Source organism: Onychomys torridus, chromosome 2 (genome assembly GCF_903995425.1).
Source record: "Onychomys torridus chromosome 2, mOncTor1.1, whole genome shotgun sequence".
Lineage (NCBI taxonomy): Eukaryota > Metazoa > Chordata > Mammalia > Rodentia > Cricetidae > Onychomys > Onychomys torridus.
In genome coordinates, this window is record NC_050444.1 from 165,608,486 (window position 1) to 165,626,304 (window position 17,819).

General features: G+C 52.3%; 1 protein-coding gene across 3 annotated transcripts in view; it reads right to left on the bottom strand.

Annotated features, from left to right (window-relative positions):
* Tp73 (tumor protein p73) overlaps window positions 1-17,819 on the bottom strand; it is a 47,682-nt gene that overhangs the window by 13,576 nt on the left and 16,287 nt on the right. For all 3 annotated transcript variants that reach the window (XM_036178692.1, XM_036178690.1, XM_036178691.1), the window contains one exon: window positions 9,661-9,903. In XM_036178692.1, the coding sequence (XP_036034585.1) occupies window positions 9,661-9,903 (243 nt within the window). The remainder of the gene's footprint in view (window positions 1-9,660; window positions 9,904-17,819) is intronic.

Genomic DNA, 17,819 nt, shown 5'->3' on the forward strand with positions numbered 1-17,819 from the left:
CCTCAGGGAAAGTCTCCAAGATACTCCAGTCCTGAGACCAGGAGGTCGCCAGCGCTCCCCTCTCTGGGCAGACCTTATGGGATCAGTCCACAGGCCAGACTCTGAAGAAAGGGTGTCACGTGGGGATGCTTCCTCCCTGCTGCCCTCCTCCCGCCTCTCCTTCCCTAGAACCGCTAGGTGGATGTGTTTCAACAGATTCCGAGCTGATAAAATCTTATTTATCTTCGGCTGTTGACACAGAGCCGTCCAGACTTGCCTGCGCGCGGATGCGTGTGTTCCTCGGGCCTTGCGGGAAGTACTTTGCCCAACATCGGAGCAGAGCAGACATCCCTCCTGCCGAGGCTCCTCTCCCAACCCCTCCTCCTTCCCTCCCTCCCTGCCCCCACCCCAGTCCAAGATGGTCCGGGCCTGGCTGGAAGCCCCTAGCCTGGCAGGGCTGGTGCAGAGTGGTGGGTGAGAGGGCGGGTGGGGGCGGGCGCGGCACAGGGCTGTTAATTTCCTCGCACCCGCTCTCGGCAGCTGGGTGCCCGGCACAGGCAGGTTTGGGCAGGAGGACAGTGGGGAGGTGATAATAACTTGTCTGTCATTTTCTCGGGACATGTAGTATCTTGCAAACCGCAAATACCGTTAACCTGCTTGGGTGAATCTGTTAGGACAGATTCTGAACGAAAGGCTGTGGAGGGGGCTTTATTTTATTTTATTTTATTTTATTTTTTTCATAGCCCACTTTTATATAGTTTGTGTATGTGGTTGGTGTGTGTGTGTGTGTGTGTGTGTGTGTGTGTGTGTGTGTGTGTGTGTTTGTGTGCACGCGCGTGCCTGGTTTTGGACTCTGGGGCTCTGGACCCCTTTGAGAATCAGCCCCATGGTCACAGGCTTTTACTCTTGCTAGGGTAGATCCACAGAGCAGGGCACAGAATCTGCTAAGCTCTGACTGATCTCTTAAATCTGGAGGAACCCAGGTCCACAGCCCCTAAGTTGTAGCTCCTTTCCCTGTTTACTTTCCTCAAGAAAGGCCACTGCAAGAGATGCAGACCCATGGATCCTATCAGCCGCTCTGTGGGCACATCTGGCACAATTCACTATCATGACCACTCATTTCCATGTTCAATCGGGGGACATCTGAGAACATGGGTGGGTTCTTATGCAGAATAGGGAACCCTGATAGGACAGGGGTCTAAATCTAAGCCCTAGGGAGGGAATGATGCTCAGATGGCAGTCGCCCAGCCTGCGCTAGAGCACCTTCATGCCAGGATATAGGTTGAAGGCAGGGAGAGACCATGTCATATGAACCCATCTTTGGAGGCCTCAGGTTCCAGTGCCTGGCCCTGCCAAGTGTGAGATAAACAGGCAGTAGTTATTCTTAAAGAGCTGAAGCCTGAGGGAGGGTAAAGAATACCCGGGAGGCAGATGTGAAGCCTGACCACTGTCCTGTGAGTCCAGTGCCATAGTCTGTGGACAAAGACCTACTCCCCTGGGGAGAGGCAGGCCAAGAGCTAGCTGGGGACAGCCCTCAGGAGCTGGGCAGCCTGTCCCACCAAATAGGCAAGCGGGAGCCATACAAACACGTTGATGGCTTGGGAGACTGAGTGCTCTCTTATACATAAAGATGTAGAGTCAGAGGGCCCCAGGTAATGGGGTTTGGGCCTGCTTAGCCTCTGCATGAGCAGAGAACCTTCCAGCAGTTTCTGCCCTAGGCTATGGAGCTGGGAAGCAGATTGAGACCTACGTGTGAGGGCCAATAGAGTTGTGTCGGAGGAGAAAGGGAGGGTGATGGTTGAGAATCTGGAAAGAATTAGTGGTTGAGGGATCTACATGGAAACCCAAGGAAGAAGAGGAGCCCTGTCCATACTGCTTCCTCTGCAAGGTTCCTAGGTCTACCCCAACTTTTGGGAACTAGAACTTGGCTTTCAAAAGCTGCCAACTGAGCTGGAGTAGATCAGTAACCACACCTTGTAATGTTATATTTGCCGTACATCTCTAGTTCTTAGCAAATAGCTCTTAAAAATCTAGAGGCTCTTCAAAGCAACAATGCCTTTTTATGCCAATGACTGAATGAGGTCTAAGGGAGGCCTGCTTCCCTGTGGGGCTCCTGGAGAGATCCAGGCAGTATGTGCAGCACCACAGCCCCAGCCTTTGGGAAGGAGCAGAGAGGATGAAGGTCAATTCAGTCCCCAATGTCAGGTGATGAATCATGGCTACACAATGAAGCTTCTGCACACATCCCAAAGGACAGGATTTGGTCATCTTCTGGACAGCTGGACTTGTGGAGGTGCCTGGAGCTAGTGCCCAGAGAGAGCAGAGCCATAGAGGACTGGGAAATGATACCTTTTCTCTACCTTGTCCCACACATTCCTTCCATACCCACACTTTACCCCTTGTGTCTCTTTGTCTGCTTAGGTAAGTAGACAAGTAGTTTGCAGAGTCCTGTGAGCTGCTGGAACAGATGACAGCCCCAAATGGTAGCGGCCAGAAACCTTAAGTAAGGCAGTGGTACTATAGGGGGCAGCCTTGGGTTTAGAACCTTTCACTGGGGAAGGCAGTCAGCTCTAGACAGCTCAGCGTCAGAACTGTCTAGAGTTGGATAATGCTCGCTGGTGTCTGCTGCTGTAGTGTTGTTGGCTTGCTGTAGTGAGAAGTCTCCACACCTTCTGGAGGGGACAGTCACAGAAGTTTTAGAAGTGAGTTGGAGTTTGGTTCTGTCTTCTCAAGACCTGATACCTCAATCTTTGGCCCTTTGTTTCCACCAGACATGGCAGGCCAAGGGACTGAGATCAGGGTCTAGACACACTGGGTTAGTACAAGAGGTCAGGTGACCAAGCAGAACACCAAAGCCAGGAAAGACAGGCAGCTCTGGGCTGGGTTATGTTTCTGGGGGAGAGGAGGCTGCCGGGTGGGGGTGTCTCTCCTGACATCACATCATCAGAGTGGATGGAGCCTCCAGGAAGCTGGTTGGATGGGTGCAGCTGACCTTCGCACAAATGCTGTGTGATGCTCCAGTTCCAGAGGGCCACTGTCAGGATTTCCTGAGACTTCCCTAGGAGGTACTGTCACCTGCCCCTAGCTTGGACATCTAATCTTATTCCAGAACCCATGGCCACCTGAGATCTCAGGTGCAGCATAGCAGGGAATTTATTCAGAACTCATTGTGGTGGGGTCCTAAGTGCCATAGCCTCATCCTCCTTGTGAATCCAAACAGGACCCCGTCACTGTTTCTTCTCATCCAGTCAGCAGAACAGTAGTGCCTTGTGTCTTGACCACTTGTGGGGACAGCCTGCTGCTGTGAACAGCCCTGCCTGTCCTGTCCTCTGGCCTTCAGTCATCAGCCTCTGGAGAAAAACAATGCTCTGACAAGGGCCCAGTGATAAGGGGCTCACAGGATTGTCCCAGCACAAGATCCCACAGGAAGGCTAGTGCCCAGCCTGCTCTGTGCACAGCATGGAGCCCCTGCTGGCTGTCAGTGGAGAAGTCCCTACCCCATCCTCAAACTGTAGCTTCCACAGGCAGAATCAACCTTGTCAGTATGGGGACTGCTAAGATATCATAGGACAGTCTGACATGCCTCATCTCTACTCTAGCTGTGACCCTTCTAAACACTGACCTTGGCCAGCTCCTTCTCTCAGGACCTGTGGCTTTCCATACAGTCTCAGGGGCTAGTGACAGCCAGGAGTCAGGGAAGCAAGTTGGGGATGTATGCATGTGTGTGTGTGTGTGTGTGTGTGTGTGTGTGTGTGTGTGTGTGTGTGTTGGGGAGAGTCACTCCTCAGTGCCGTAGGCAACAGCTGGTTAGAATATAAGTTTCCACTGAACTTTTGGGACAGGAACATTCAGGAGTCTAAATCTCTGATCCTGCATTAAACATAGCATAGAAGACCAGGAGCTTCCCTGGAACCATGACCAAGTGCAGAGTACGTGTCACCCTCCCAAGGCTCAGCAGCCCCCTAGGCTGTCCAGCACAAGGGGACACCAAGTGAGTAGATACAGCAGAGACTGCTGATGGAGAGGCAGGTATACAGGCCAGGTACTGAGTGGTGTGCCTGGGATTTGGGTTACTGAATGGTTTCTGCCTTAATTGCCACATCAGCAACTTTTCCAAAGAGCTTCTCTGCCCTCAAGTGTACTGCACAGCCTGGCTTTGCAGCCTGCTACCCAGTCTCGGAGCACCAGCCTTGGTCCACCATATCTTCTTGTACCACCAGGGTGATGGCCAAAGGCCCCCTCCTCTGCACTCTCAAAGCCTAGAATATTCCAACTCATGTAAAAGCAGCAGAGTTCCTGGATGGGCTGTGGGCTTTTCCCAGAAGGGGGTGACAGGGTCTGGGCCTCCAGGGCACAGATAACTGTTCTAGAGTGGCCCCCATGCACCATAAGATTAACTTAGCTTAGCTTCCAAAGTGGGAGTCTGATAAATTTCAAGCATTTCTCCTATAACCTACCACCAGCCTGGAGGGGCAGGTATGCAAAACTCCACTCAGCTCTGGAGCTCACCTTGCTCTGTTCCCCAAACCAAGTCCAGCTTTAGCCTGTGATGGCCACTTCCCCTACCCTGGCCTCTCACCCAGCTGTGAAGTGTGCTGGTAGACCTGAGGTTCAACCAGCAGGGCTAGGATCAGCAGGGCCAGTGTATCGTGGATCAACAATGGAGAAAGACAGGAGGGGTGGTCCACAGGCCTGGCTGCCTTGCTCGCCTTGGAGATCGGTCAACCCTACAACATTCTAACCAGAAAGCATTTAACAATCTACCCAGGGTAGACAGTGGGCAGATAATGCGTCTCTCTGTCAGCACAAGTGACAACTGAAACTCTCAAGGTGATAAAGAACAGGCCAAGTTCCCTTCCTTGAGGCAAGCAGGCAGGCTCCTAAGTGTCAAAGCCTCCTTACGATTGTCCACAGAGCTCCTAAGGTCCCAGAACCACCCCTGGAGAACCTGGAGCGGTGGGCGGGCAGAGAGAGTTCCACAGACTCCTGGGATATGCCACTGGGTTACCATCCTGCCTCTGCCCTTTGCTGATCTGTGACCTGTCCTGGACCTGCCCTGAGTTTCTCATCTGTAATGTAGGAAAGGAGGTACATGCATCTACTGCAGGCTGAGGGATGGCACCAGGGGTCCTGAGATGCCACGGCTGTATCAGCTGCCCAGAGCCCAGGAAAAAGGGAGCCTTCCACAACCCCCATCAGATTAGGTCCCTATCAATTCTCCCATAAAGTTCTCCTCAGTGCGGCATGAGCTGATGTGAGAGTCTATGGAAGTATCAGCTCCAGGTCTTCCAGGGTCACACCAGCTTGCCTGAGTGGAGAGAACAGGGGAGTGAACCAGGAACCACACTCACAGTCCACACAGATGAGTCTCCAAAAAAAAAAAAAAAAAAGGATGGTTCTTTACAATATATGAATCAGAACTCAGTCCTCCATGGCACCATGGGATAGAGTCCTATCCCACAAGGTGCCCTGTTTCCTTGCCCCTACTAGAACTCCGGAGATATGTGGTGTGACTACTCAGGTGGGGAACATCCTTAGTCACAGGGACCAGATTGCCAGTGTCTAGCTGCACTTGGATCCAGGGGTTCAGAGTCTCCAGGCTAGATTCTGTGCCCACTGAGAACTAAAGTCCTTTGGGCCATCAGTGGAAAGGGGAGCAGAGACTCATTTCTGCTGCAGGTACCCAGCACAGACCCAGGGTCAGCCTACCGGGAGCCTGTCTTCTCCTGCAAAGCTACACACAATATGAGCAATTGCTGTAATTCCTCTCTAAGTGCTCTTGTTTCCCCTAATAATTCACATTTCATCTCCACAATAAACATTGTTAGAACCCTTCTCTAGGCTTTAAATATACATAATTGCTCCCGGTGCCAGTAAAAGGTATTAATTCCATTTATGCATTCCATAAACTTTTAGGATAACGCAATTGATACCACAATCATGTTGGGACACCTCCTCTATTCTTCTGCTTTGCAAACCTCTGAGGGGCTGGAAAGTTTGTTCCAAATCCATTAGTGTTGACTCAGCCCCATCCTCCCTAGGAATCCCTCACAGAGGCTTTGTGCTTTCCGCCAGGGGCTGGTGGGTGGGTGGGTAGCAGCTCTTTCTCAAGATAGGCAGACAGACAGACAGATAGACACACACACACACACACACACACACACACACACACACACACGCATGCATGCACGCACACACGCACACACGCACACACATGCACATATGCGCACACACAAAGGTTGAGGGCAGCTGAAGGTTACTTGGGGCCGTGTCCAAGCCATCTGTTCATCCATGATGCTCCCAGGCCAGTCAAGCCATCAATGAACATGCCCTCACTCTGTAGCAAGCTGGCTGTGTCACAGCATTCCCCTGGGGTTCTACAGACAGCACACCTGGCCAGGTAGTTCATTCATATGGGCCCTCTTGCCTAACTGCAGAGCCCTGTCTCTAAATGTCTGCAATACTGAAGACAGCCACCTCTCTTAGCAGGACAGAGCCAGTATGAAGGTTTGCACCAGGGCTGGACAGCAGCCGGACTCCCATCTCATCACACTGTTTGCGTTTGTAAAGAAACTTGTCCCATTTCCTCTGCTGAGGGACTCCTGAGACCAGCTGTCCACAATCTAACACAAACACAAAGCCCTCTTCTGTCCAATCCACTTGCTGCTTAGCCTTTTCTGAGGAAAGGGGCTGTCAGAACCCAAGGCAGCAACCAGGGAGGCTAGCATGTGTGCTCATATGCTCATCCACATTTGTTGGCATGCTGTGTGCTTACTGGTATATGTGTGCACATCTGTGTATCCACATATCTAGGTACCTGAGCACATGTATGTTTACATCCTTGTATGCTCACAGATATATGTGCATGCACTACACACATCTGTGTACCTAGGTGTCCATGCCTGTGGGATCCTGTGCACATGTATACAGTGTGTATATGTTCATACAAGACCACAAACTGAAGGTCCAGACCCCTTATTGCACAAGCAGATTTTCAGGCTGAGGGAAGCTGATTAGGGCAAACAGATCCTCTGGGGCTGGAAAGGCCAAGCCAAAGGCCCCATTAACAGCTGTGGTCACTTGGAGGCCAGTGGGGGTGTTTTTGCCTATCTTAGAGAAATGAAGGTAGCAGTCAATATGGAATTGTACTTGAGAAAAATATGAATTATCTATCAGTTACCAGCCAGTGGTGTGGCAGGGGCCTTAGTGGCAAGTCTGGGCAGCACTCACACAGTTGGACCCCCGGAGCTGAGAGCAGCAGCTGCCAGCCCCTTCCCTAGGCATTGAGAAAAGCCCTTGGGTGTCTGCTCCCAGGTCGCTGAGGTGCCAAAAATCTCATTATCAATGTTGGTCCCACCTCCACCCCCTGTGTGGCAGGGCTGGGAGGGGGCAGGAAATAGCATCCTCTTGCTTGACAGCTCAGATCTGCTGCCCTGGCATTGGGTGAAGTTTGGGTTGGGAGGCCAAGCCTTCTGTGCTCCCTGGTATGTCTAGCCAGCCAGGAACTACCCCATGAAGACAGTTAAAGCATGGCAGCAGGAAACAAACCATTATGGAAGGCTTGATGCCAAACACCTCAGAAGGGGTTGCAGAGGCCCCAAGTGGAAGGAGGAAGCCAACAGAGAGGGCAGTGCCTGGCTCTCTCTAAGACCATTGCTGACCGTCTGAGGTACCCTGAACCCTCAGACATGGCAGAGACTGACCTTATCAACAGCCTCAAGAAAATAGATGAAGGGCGGTAACCCCACAAGCTACATCATTTCCAGGATTTAGGGAACTTCCTCCAGACACCACCAGACATTTATGACTGGCTCATAAGGTTCCTGCCTCACCCTAAGAGAGGAAGACAGACTTAGGAAATGTGTTTGAAAGTGCAAGGGCAATATAGAGAGCCTCTTATCACTGGAGCTATCCATGTGTCTCCTGGGCTTCCTGACCTGACCCCAGGTCACTCAGCTGGGGTGGAGGAAGAGTCTAGGGTCCACCTCTGTCACCTCACCCCAGCTACAAACAGTATAGAAGAAGAGACCTTCAGCAGGGTAGTTCTATAGAAAGGCCAACTTCAGGAGGCCATGCTGGATGGCTCCCTCATGTCCACTGTCCCAAGACAAGAGGGAGAGCTGTGTACTATACCAGCTCCATCTCATTCAGACCTTATCACCATCCCTCAGTCAGCAATGGTTTGTGGTTGGGGAGAATGGAGCACATGGGCCTAGAGTAATTCTGGGTGAAGTGTGGTCTATAGTCACCTAGTCCCTCTTGGCCCATGGCAGCCCATCAGAGCTCCAGCAGTTGGGCTGAACCATCACTTAACCACATGTCAGAAGCTGGGGAGCCCACCATGAACAGTAGCCAAAAGAAACTACAGGAGGTCAAGGACTGAGACCAGACACAGGCCAAGCAGACTCATTGTCTGTGGCCACATACAGGGCTGGCTCTGTCCAGCTCTTCAGTCTCCAGGGAGAATGTGAAAGCCACAGCAGTGGGACTTGGGGTTTGGAGAGGAGCCTTGGGAAGGGGATTGCTCCTGTTTAGAAGAGGAGGTGAGACAGAGCTTGCACAGCAGAGGCTGCCCCAGCCCTAGCTCCAGCTGTTCCCCAGAGAGAATGGATGATGAAGATGCTGCTCAGTGGCTGTCCCAGTATCCCTCAGTCCGTGCACCTCCTATCATCCCAGACGGTGCAGGGGTCCTTGTGCCCAGCTGGAAATCTCTGGGACTGCCCTTCTGACCCAATGCCCTGTATACCCTGCATTTCTAGACATTGTCCCGAAGCCGTACTCTGCTCCTCCTGCAGCCCTTACTCCTGGAGACAGCCTGGATGCTCAGTGGTTAAGAAGGCTCATGGCAGTGACCACATGTCCTAAGCCTGGCACCTCCTTACTAGCTGCATAGCTCTGCACACCTCAGCTTCCCTGGCTGTACAATGGGGATGAGAACAGATTCCACCGTGGGTGAGTCAAAGCACTTAGCTGGCTACCCAACTCCCAGCAAGAGTGCAGGGGGGATTTCTGTCAACATCAGCTGATTCCCAGCCACAAACCAGACTATTCCAAGAGGTACTAGAGAAAGGACCAGAGCTCCCGGCACTGTGCTTACACCCCTGGAGACCAGGTCCCAAGCCAATGCAGGGATGTGAGAGCAAAGTCCAAATCCACAACCATCAAGTGGCCACACCACCTTGAGGAGGCAGCCTCCAACGGCCTCTGTGGGCCCCCAAGACTCAGCGGAGGCGCAAGACTCCACTCAAGATAGATTTCAAGGCACTGAGCACACACATACACACACGCACACACGCGCGCGCGTGCGCGCGCACACACACACACACACACACACACACACACACACACACAAAATAAAAATAAAAAAAATAAAAATAAAAAAGCAAAAAAAGCCAGCCATTCTCCCTGCCCCATGGACCTCATTGATTGCAACACTCCCAACCTTTCTGAACCTGTGGGAGGCTGGCTGACTCTGGTCACACATCTGTCCGTCCAAGGGGTGGGCACACCCACACTGCCCAGCCCCAGGACCCGCCTCCTGCCTGATGCTCCTCCTGGCCTTGGCCAGCTGGAAATTCCATGTGGACAGCATGTGTGCTCCGACAGGCTTCAGTGTCAGGACCATGGCATTCTACCACACTGCCCTCCCTCCAGACGCCGGCAGACAACGCAGCTACTTACCGTCCAGGTGGCTGACTTGGCTGTGCTCGACTGCTGGAAGGTGACCTCAAAGTGGTGGGGGCCAGGGTAGTCCGTGTTGGAAGGGATGACAGGCGCTGGAGACATGGTGTCGAAAGTGGAGCTGGGCTGCGCATAGGGCGAGTGGGTGGGTGCGCTGGCAGCGTGCTCTGGGGTGTAGGGGCTGGCCGGGGCCGCACGGCTGCCCATCTGGTCCATGGCGCTGCTGAGCAAATTGAACTGGGCCTGGCAAGGAAGGGGGAGGAGGGAGGGGAGAAACAAGGGCTAAGGTGGAAGGCCCAGATCAGTCTCTTGTCCCGTTGGGGAGGTGTCTTATTACAGGAGCCTTAAAGGGCCAGCCGGCTCCAAGTCATCCCAAATATTTCCTGGGGCCCCCACCCCACCCCAACAGGCCACTACTTGTGTTGGGATAAACGCACATTCACCTCTACTGCCTGCCCCTCTCTGTCTGCCTCCCAGGTGCCAGGGCTTCTGGAGATCCACCCAGGTGCCAGCAAGGTGGATTGGGGCTTGCACACCTACCTGGAAAGGAGCTATTAGGTTGGAAATTTCCCAACCAAAGACCCCTGTGGGCTCCACTATATTCCAGGGCAGCATAGGGACTAAAGTGCCATATAGCTCAATGTCCTGAAAGCCTGTAGCCTGGCAGCAAGGGTGGGGTAGGGATACACTGGGTTCTGGAGCATGGGTGCCCTGAAGCCATGGAAGGTCAGATGTGACTCCTAGGTCTAGCTCTCAGAGTGAGAGACCGAGGTCAGGCTGCCTTCAGTCCCCAGAGGTCCCAGCAGCCACTTTCAAAGGAATTCCTTTAAACTGTTGGCTTTATCTCCATTACAATGAATTCCCCATTCCTCCAGGGTTGGCTGCTCTTCCAAGCATCCCTGCCGGTTCTCTAGGAAAGTCCAGGCAGCCCAGCCCTTCCTCCAAATCAACTCAGTGAGCCCCTCCTTTACCATCCTTGGGACCCCACTGTCCCAGGAACTTTAGGGAGGCCCCACCTCCCTGCCATGGGGGTCTCAACAGGTATCAACCTGAGGATTACCCAGTCTACATCCAAAGGCATCAAGCAGGAAGGATTTGGGAAGACAGTAACAACGGCTGACGCTGGCCAGAGTGGGCCAGAGTTGCTTAATCGATCCTCTCTGTGCTGGTGATCTTTCCTGCAAACTCAGCTGGACTTCTGCAGGCCTAAGGTGGGTACTGCCTTTTGCTCCACTTCACGGATGAGAACTCCAAAACTCCCAGGGGAAAATGATTTGCCCCAGTTGGCCACAACATAGCAGAGACTGGATAGACGGTGAAGAAATGGGATCATAATGCAAAGTGCCCCACTTTACTCTGTTGCCCTCTTCAGAGAGGCCTCTGAATCTAGAATCTTGTCTTACATATGTGGTGATACTTTGTTTGTGCTCTAACAAATAAAGCTTGCCTGGAGATCAGGCAGTGGTGGCACACACCTTTAATCCTAGCACTTGGGAGGAGGAAGCAGGAAGATCAGGAGTTCAAGGTCATCCTGGGCTACACAAGACTGATCCAGTCTAAAAGGGAAACAGAGCCAGGTGGTGGTGTCTCACGCCTTTAATCCCAGCACTAGGGTGGTGGAGACAGGAAGTGATATGGCTGGGTGGAGAGAGAAATATAAGGCAGGAGGAGACAGGAGCTCGGCCCCTTTTCAGCTGAGGAGTTTGCGCGGTGAGAGGTGGCTGTGGCTGCTCCTTTGTCTCTCTGATCTTTCAGCATTTACTGGATATCTGACTCTGGGTTTTTATTATTAAGACCAATTAGGATTCATGCTACATATATATCCCCTCCCACTAGCCTGCCTCTTCTAGGTCCTAGAGCAATCAGTATTCCCAGAAACAAGGCAGGCCAAGACCCAAGGCTTGGGCTGCACAGTGCTCCAGACCACAGGTCTTTCTTCTTGCGGGGACCTTGTGCTCAGCCCCTCCTGTACCTCAGTTCTTAGATGGAGGATGGTTGTACAAAGTGGCTGGTGATGCCAAGGACCCAGTGGTCCACTGTGAGTTCTTGACAACAGTGACAACCCAAGTCCTTGAGTACAGGACAACACCAGATGGAAGCTAATACAGGAGGGAGGGTCCTACTAAAGGCTGCCCAGCAGGAGGAGGGTCAGCTAGGGGCTGGATGAGGGAACTGAGTGGACAAGGGGCAAGTGATAGGTTCTAGTTTGATTTTTTTTTTTTTTAAGATTTATTTGCTTATTTATTAGTTGATTGGTTGGTTGGTTGGTTGGTTGGTTGGTTGGTTGGTTGGTTGGTTGGTTTTTCAAGACAAGGTTTCCGTGTGTAGCCCTGGCTGTCCCAGAACTCACTCTGTAGACCAGGCTGGCCTCGAACTTAGAGATCCACCTGCCTCTGCCTCCTCCCCCTAGTCCTGGACACACTTTTCTCAACTTTCTGTGTCACAGGACACTAGTCCTTCTGTCTTACCCCAGGCAAGTGGACAAATGAGTTAGGAGACCACTGAGAACAAGGGCTGTGATAACATAGCAATTATGTAGATGTAACTCGGACCCTTGTTCTGAGCAGACACACACAGTGTGACCTCATGTCAGCAAACACCCAGAACAGGCAAAGCCAGAGAAGGCTGCGAGGCTACAGAGGAAGAAGTAGAGAGGCTCAGGCACTTTTTCTCTCTGACGAGGTGGAAATGTTCTAGAAGTGAGGGTTGCATACATCTGTTCAGACTAAACACTGCTTGGTGGTACATTTTATTATTTCCTTGTTTGCTTTATTGTTTGTAGTTTTTGAGACATGATCTCATGTAGCCCAAGCTAGCCTGGAGCTCAATATTTAGGAGGCTGACCTTGAACTCCTGATCCTTCTGCTTCCACCTCTTAAGTGCTGGGATTACAGACAAGCGCCAGGGTGCCCACTTCATACCATGCTGAAGAACTGAACCCATGGCCTCAAACACTCTAGGCAGGAAGCACTCTACCGTCTGAGTTACATGCCCCACCAGGCTGAGTTTAAATGAACAGATTGAATGGTGTGTGAATTATACCTTAATAACGCTGTCTAAAAACAGGAAGGGACCTAATCCTTACCTCCCCCAGCACCAAGGCCATGTAAGGGAAGCATGGGATGTGACAGCTGGCCCCATCAGAAAGAGAGGTTAAGCTTCCTATTCTAGAGTATCTAGACTAGAGAGACCCTGCTCCATCCCAAGATCTGCCAACAGATTCTTGGTAGAAAGGTCATGGTCGCACCCTTCCTGCTGATGAAGGAGTTTGAGAGGCATAAAGCAGAACTCTGGTTGGCCCAGCATAGCCTCCTACTCAAACACCCCCACTCTCACACTCTTCCTATAGACCTCTGATCACAGCCTTACCTCCCAGCGGAAGAAGCCTTCACCTTGGTCTTGTCACAGTCTCTGTTGAGCTCAGAGGCGCTAGCCCTAGCTACAGCAGCCAGAGCACCTCCCTGACCTTTGTCCCGTCCTCCACTGGAAGGTGTCACTACTATGTCCCCTACTGAACTGTGAGCCTCTGAGGACCTACATGGTCCTGTGAGTTACAAAGGGTTTGAGCTTGTGAAGAAAAGTATCCCAACTGCAAGGACTCTATGCCATAGAAAGAAGGTCTAACACCTCACTGCTAGTTTCAGATGACCCTAGGTTGGCAGGAGTAATTATTGATTACATTTGCTAATTCCTTTCATCTGTTTTATGTTGCAGTACTGGGCGTTGGACCCAGACTTCACACACAGCCACAGCTCTGGTCCTCTTTTCACCATGTAGCTATTGAAGTTCAGAATTCCACACATGGTTCACATTCTGCACTTGTCCCTCAGTGCTCATGAGCAATCAGACCCAGGAACCCCATGGACACCCTTATAAAGCCCTTTACAGACAATGGCATAGTATTTCTACAGAGCCTACACACATCCCCTAGCTGGCTCACAAAACCTAACACTGTATCTGCTGTGTAGTCATTAGACTGCACTGCTTAAGAAATGAAGAGAATCGTGTCTGTACATGTTCAGTATAAATGCAATTTACCCAAATATTTTTGGATCCCCACTCATTAGAATTTGAGGATACAGAGCATACAGACATGGGTCCCCACAGACACAGGATTTAACAGACTCAGGCAACCCCACAGACATAGAAGAACACATAGACAGATGGCTTGGTAGACACAAGATCCCACAGACACAAAGGAGCCCACAAACAGTATACGTATCATATACACTGAGAGTCACATAGACACAGAGGATGCCATAGATACAAAGGGGCCCCAGTCACAGGATCCCTGTGTTCCCTGAGTGGCATGTATTTCAGAATGGCTGCTTAAAGCATTTTCCATCCAAACAAAGCAGAGGGATGAATGAATGAGTGAGTGGATGTGACGGCATGGTTGTAAGTCTGGTGATGGCTCAACACATCTGAGTGATGGTCAGGAAGACTGCTCTCTCTGGTGTGGCTGTTTAGGAATGAGGACATTTTCTGTCTTCCAGGGGATCCCTGAACCTCAGGGAAGGGATTTCCCTTGTTATGTTTCCAATCCAGGATGGGACAGCAGGACCACCTCCTTCCTGCAGCCTTGGGTTCAAAGTCTTCCCAGTGAGCGGCACTGGGAAGGGAGGTCATGGCGGTGGCAGCAGGCAGTAGCAGTCTTTCCATGCCCAATTTCTGCCCCATCCCTGATGGGCAGGGAGCCCTGCCTCTCTTGCTCAGAAGCAGGGTACAGGCCCATGGCAATGAGGTTCATATTTTAACTTGTCTGCATTCTTCAATGATTGGAGGTAGGTGCCAAGGACTTAGTCATTGAACCAAAAGGAAGAGTGATAGCATCTGTGGGGAGTGTACTGCAGGAGGGACTGGGTGCTTCCAGAAAGCAGGCCTTCAGCACTGAGTGCAGAACCTGGCTGGCATGGCAAACCTGAGGCCCTGTCACAGAAGCTGGGGACACTGGGCCGGCCAGTAGACCAGCCTGCCCACGTGTCCAGTGAATGCTGGCTCTCCCACTTGCTCACAGTCTGGCCTTGGTGTCTATCATGCCTCTCAAAGATGGCAAGAACCCCACTGATTGGAAAGTGTAGGAGATCTTCTGCATAGTGTTGCCTCCTTCCTCCAAGGCTCAGGTGAAGGGACCACTACTGTTTCCTCATTGCCAGGCTGTGGGGCTCGGTCTGACCCCCTGCTTCTGCCTCCAGTCAGGCTGCTGAAATGAGGAGCCTTATCAGAGACCTAAGCAGGTCCATACAGAAGCCCAGGGGTCCTCCCAGCCCAGAGGCCACTCCCCAACCCCCAGAAGCCCAGACAAGGCCCACTTGGCCTCAGGGAAGAATCTGGGCAAAACACGAACTTTTTTGGTTTGTTTTGCTTTCAATGAGAACTCCAAGATAGTGGGCTAATTAGGACATGCCCGGCCTGCGGCAGCCCACATGTGCCTACATGTGCATGTGGGGTGCCTGGGCGTGACCTGAGGAGGCCCTGAGGAATGAGGGAGTCATGGAGTCAGCGGGTGGCCTTTCCTCCAGTGTCCAGGCTACTAGTGGACCAGCCTCCATGGAAACCCCAACATCAGGGTAGGGACAATAGCTCCGATGAAGATGAGGGTGTGAGGAGAACACAGCCCCACCCCCAGGGCCCTGTGTCACACACTAAACTTTGTCCAGAGGGGTGGGATCATCCAGCAAAACCCCCAGGAGCATAAGACCTGTCCTGGGCTCAGGCAGATGGGGTCCCTGTGAGCCCCACCCTCTACACTGTCCTGGCTCAGGCAGACGGGGTCCCTGTGAGCACCACCCTCTACACTGTCCTGGGCTCAGGCAGATGGGGTCCCTGTGAGCACCACCCTCTACACTGTCCTGGCTCAGGCAGATGGGGTCCCTGTGAGCACCACCCTCTACACTGTCCTGGGCTCAGGCAGATGGGGTCCCTGTGAGCACCACCCTCTACACTGTCCTGGGCTCAGGCAGATGGGGTCCCTGTGAGCACCACCCTCTACACTGTCCTGGCTCAGGCAGATGGGGTCCCTGTGAGCACCACCCTCTACACTGTCCTGGGCTCAGGCAGATGGGGTCCCTGTGAGCACCACCCTCTACACTGTCTTGGCTCAGGCAGATGGGGTCCCTGTGAGCCCCACCCTCTACACTGTCCTGGGCTCAGGCAGATGGGGTCCCTGTGAGCACCACCCTCTGCACTGTCCTGGGCTCAGGCAGATGGGGTCCCTGTGAGCACCACCCTCTACACTGTCCTGGGCTTAGGCAGATGGGGTCCCTGTGAGCACCACCCTCTACAGAGGCTTTCTCCACAGAGTATCCCATTCCCTCAGTCTCGGGGGTCTCTTCTTGGTCCCTGCATATAGGTCTGCTGGAGGCCTCCCAGGCACCCCTGCTGGAAGCAGGGCTATCAGTGCCTCTGCCCTCTTCCTTGGGCTCAGACTTCAAATCAGTTTTAACACTTCACCTTCCATAGTCTCTTCATGCCCTGGGGTGACAGCAGTCTGGTGATCTTGCCCTATAGCAGAGGGTCATGGAGTACAGGACACCCACAGCTGGCCTCTAGCTCCCCAAGCTCCTGCTGGAAGGCAGTTGAGTTTCTGAATAGTGGGAATGAAACCCATTCATAACTTGTAGCATGGTTGTGGGGGTGGGGGTCTGGGAGCATGAGACCTTATGGCTGGCTATTCAAAAGAAATAACCCTGGTTCAACCATCAGGACACTGGAATTCAGCAGCTCCATCGCCTTGAATTGGCATGTCACCACCAATCCACTGGCACGTGGCCCAGTGAGGAAGGGGCATAGGCTGTCTGCCCACAAGAAGCAAGGCTGGCACCAAAGACTGAGCAGGGCCATGAAGCTCCACGCGGACAGACTCGCTGTTCCTAGATAGCATCTGGGATCTCATTCTTGGATGTGTCCTGGTCATACTAACATGGAAAGAGATGCTCAGAAATTCTGGCTGAAGGAAACAGACCCTGAAATACCCACGCTGACCTAAACACAGTGGCCTTCGGGAGCCTCTGGAGGTAGTGTCCACATGTGTACTGGCTGCTGTCCCTGTTAGCCACAGACAGTGCCTGGGGCAGGGGGCAGGGGAGCCGGCTCTTCCTACTCAATGATGGAGTGAGGGCAGGGCCTCCCCCATCCATCTTTCTGTTTCCCCACCTGTCAGTCACCTGTCCTGACCAGACAAGGAAGCTCTTGCCTTCTGCTCCCAGCTCCTGCCCTCACATGTAAAACTTGGATGCTATGATTTCACCTTAATGATTCCCATCTCACATCTTAACTGTTTTAAATCCATAAACAATCTCAATTGATCTGTTCTTAGATGTCGACGGGAAATGAACATCTTTTTAAGGTTGGTAGCAAGTGCCTTCCCTACATTCTCCCTTCTGACACCATTGTCAAAGCCCAGAACACCACAATGGACCACAGAGGTGTACTGGCTGCACCCATTTCTTAGCCAAAAAGAGCACATACTTCCACATTGCATGCAATATTCTCCAGAAAAGTGTTTTGTTTTGTTTTTTCTAATGAAAATAGCAACAGAAAAACCTGCCTGTCATATGTCCTGGATGTCAAGCTTAAATGCAAAGGCCCAGGGGTGCAGGCTGACTTCACTGTCCATCTCCTCACCACAAGATCAGCCTGCCAAGGCGCCCTACCTCCTGGAAGCCCCAGTGTGCTCTCCAGCTGCCTCAGTGGCTTCCCCTCCCACTTATCTGTGTAACACACCTAGGGTGGTGTTATCTCCTGTCTCCCCGCTGCTTCACACAGAACCCAAGCTCTTCACATGACTGCTCTGTCTCAGTAACATCGAGGTGACGTAGGGTGATGATAGTGAGGGATTCACAAGTCAATACACACAGAGAAATGGGAACAGATCATGATGGAACATGGTGCTGCAGAAGTGTTGGGTACTGACGAGTCTCCCTCCATACTCTGCCATCTCAGAGAGGCACAGGCACCAGGCTCTGCTGCTGGCGTGCTTCTGAGGACCCCACACCGAAGCCTCCAGATCAACACAGACAAAGAACCAAAGCCCACACACCAAAGTTACCAATCAGTCCCTGAGCCACAGCCACCATCTCACCCTGATCCACAGCACTCAAGCATCTCTGTACTTTTTGGGAAGGAACCTTCCTTCAAGCTTCCTTCCAGCCTCATGC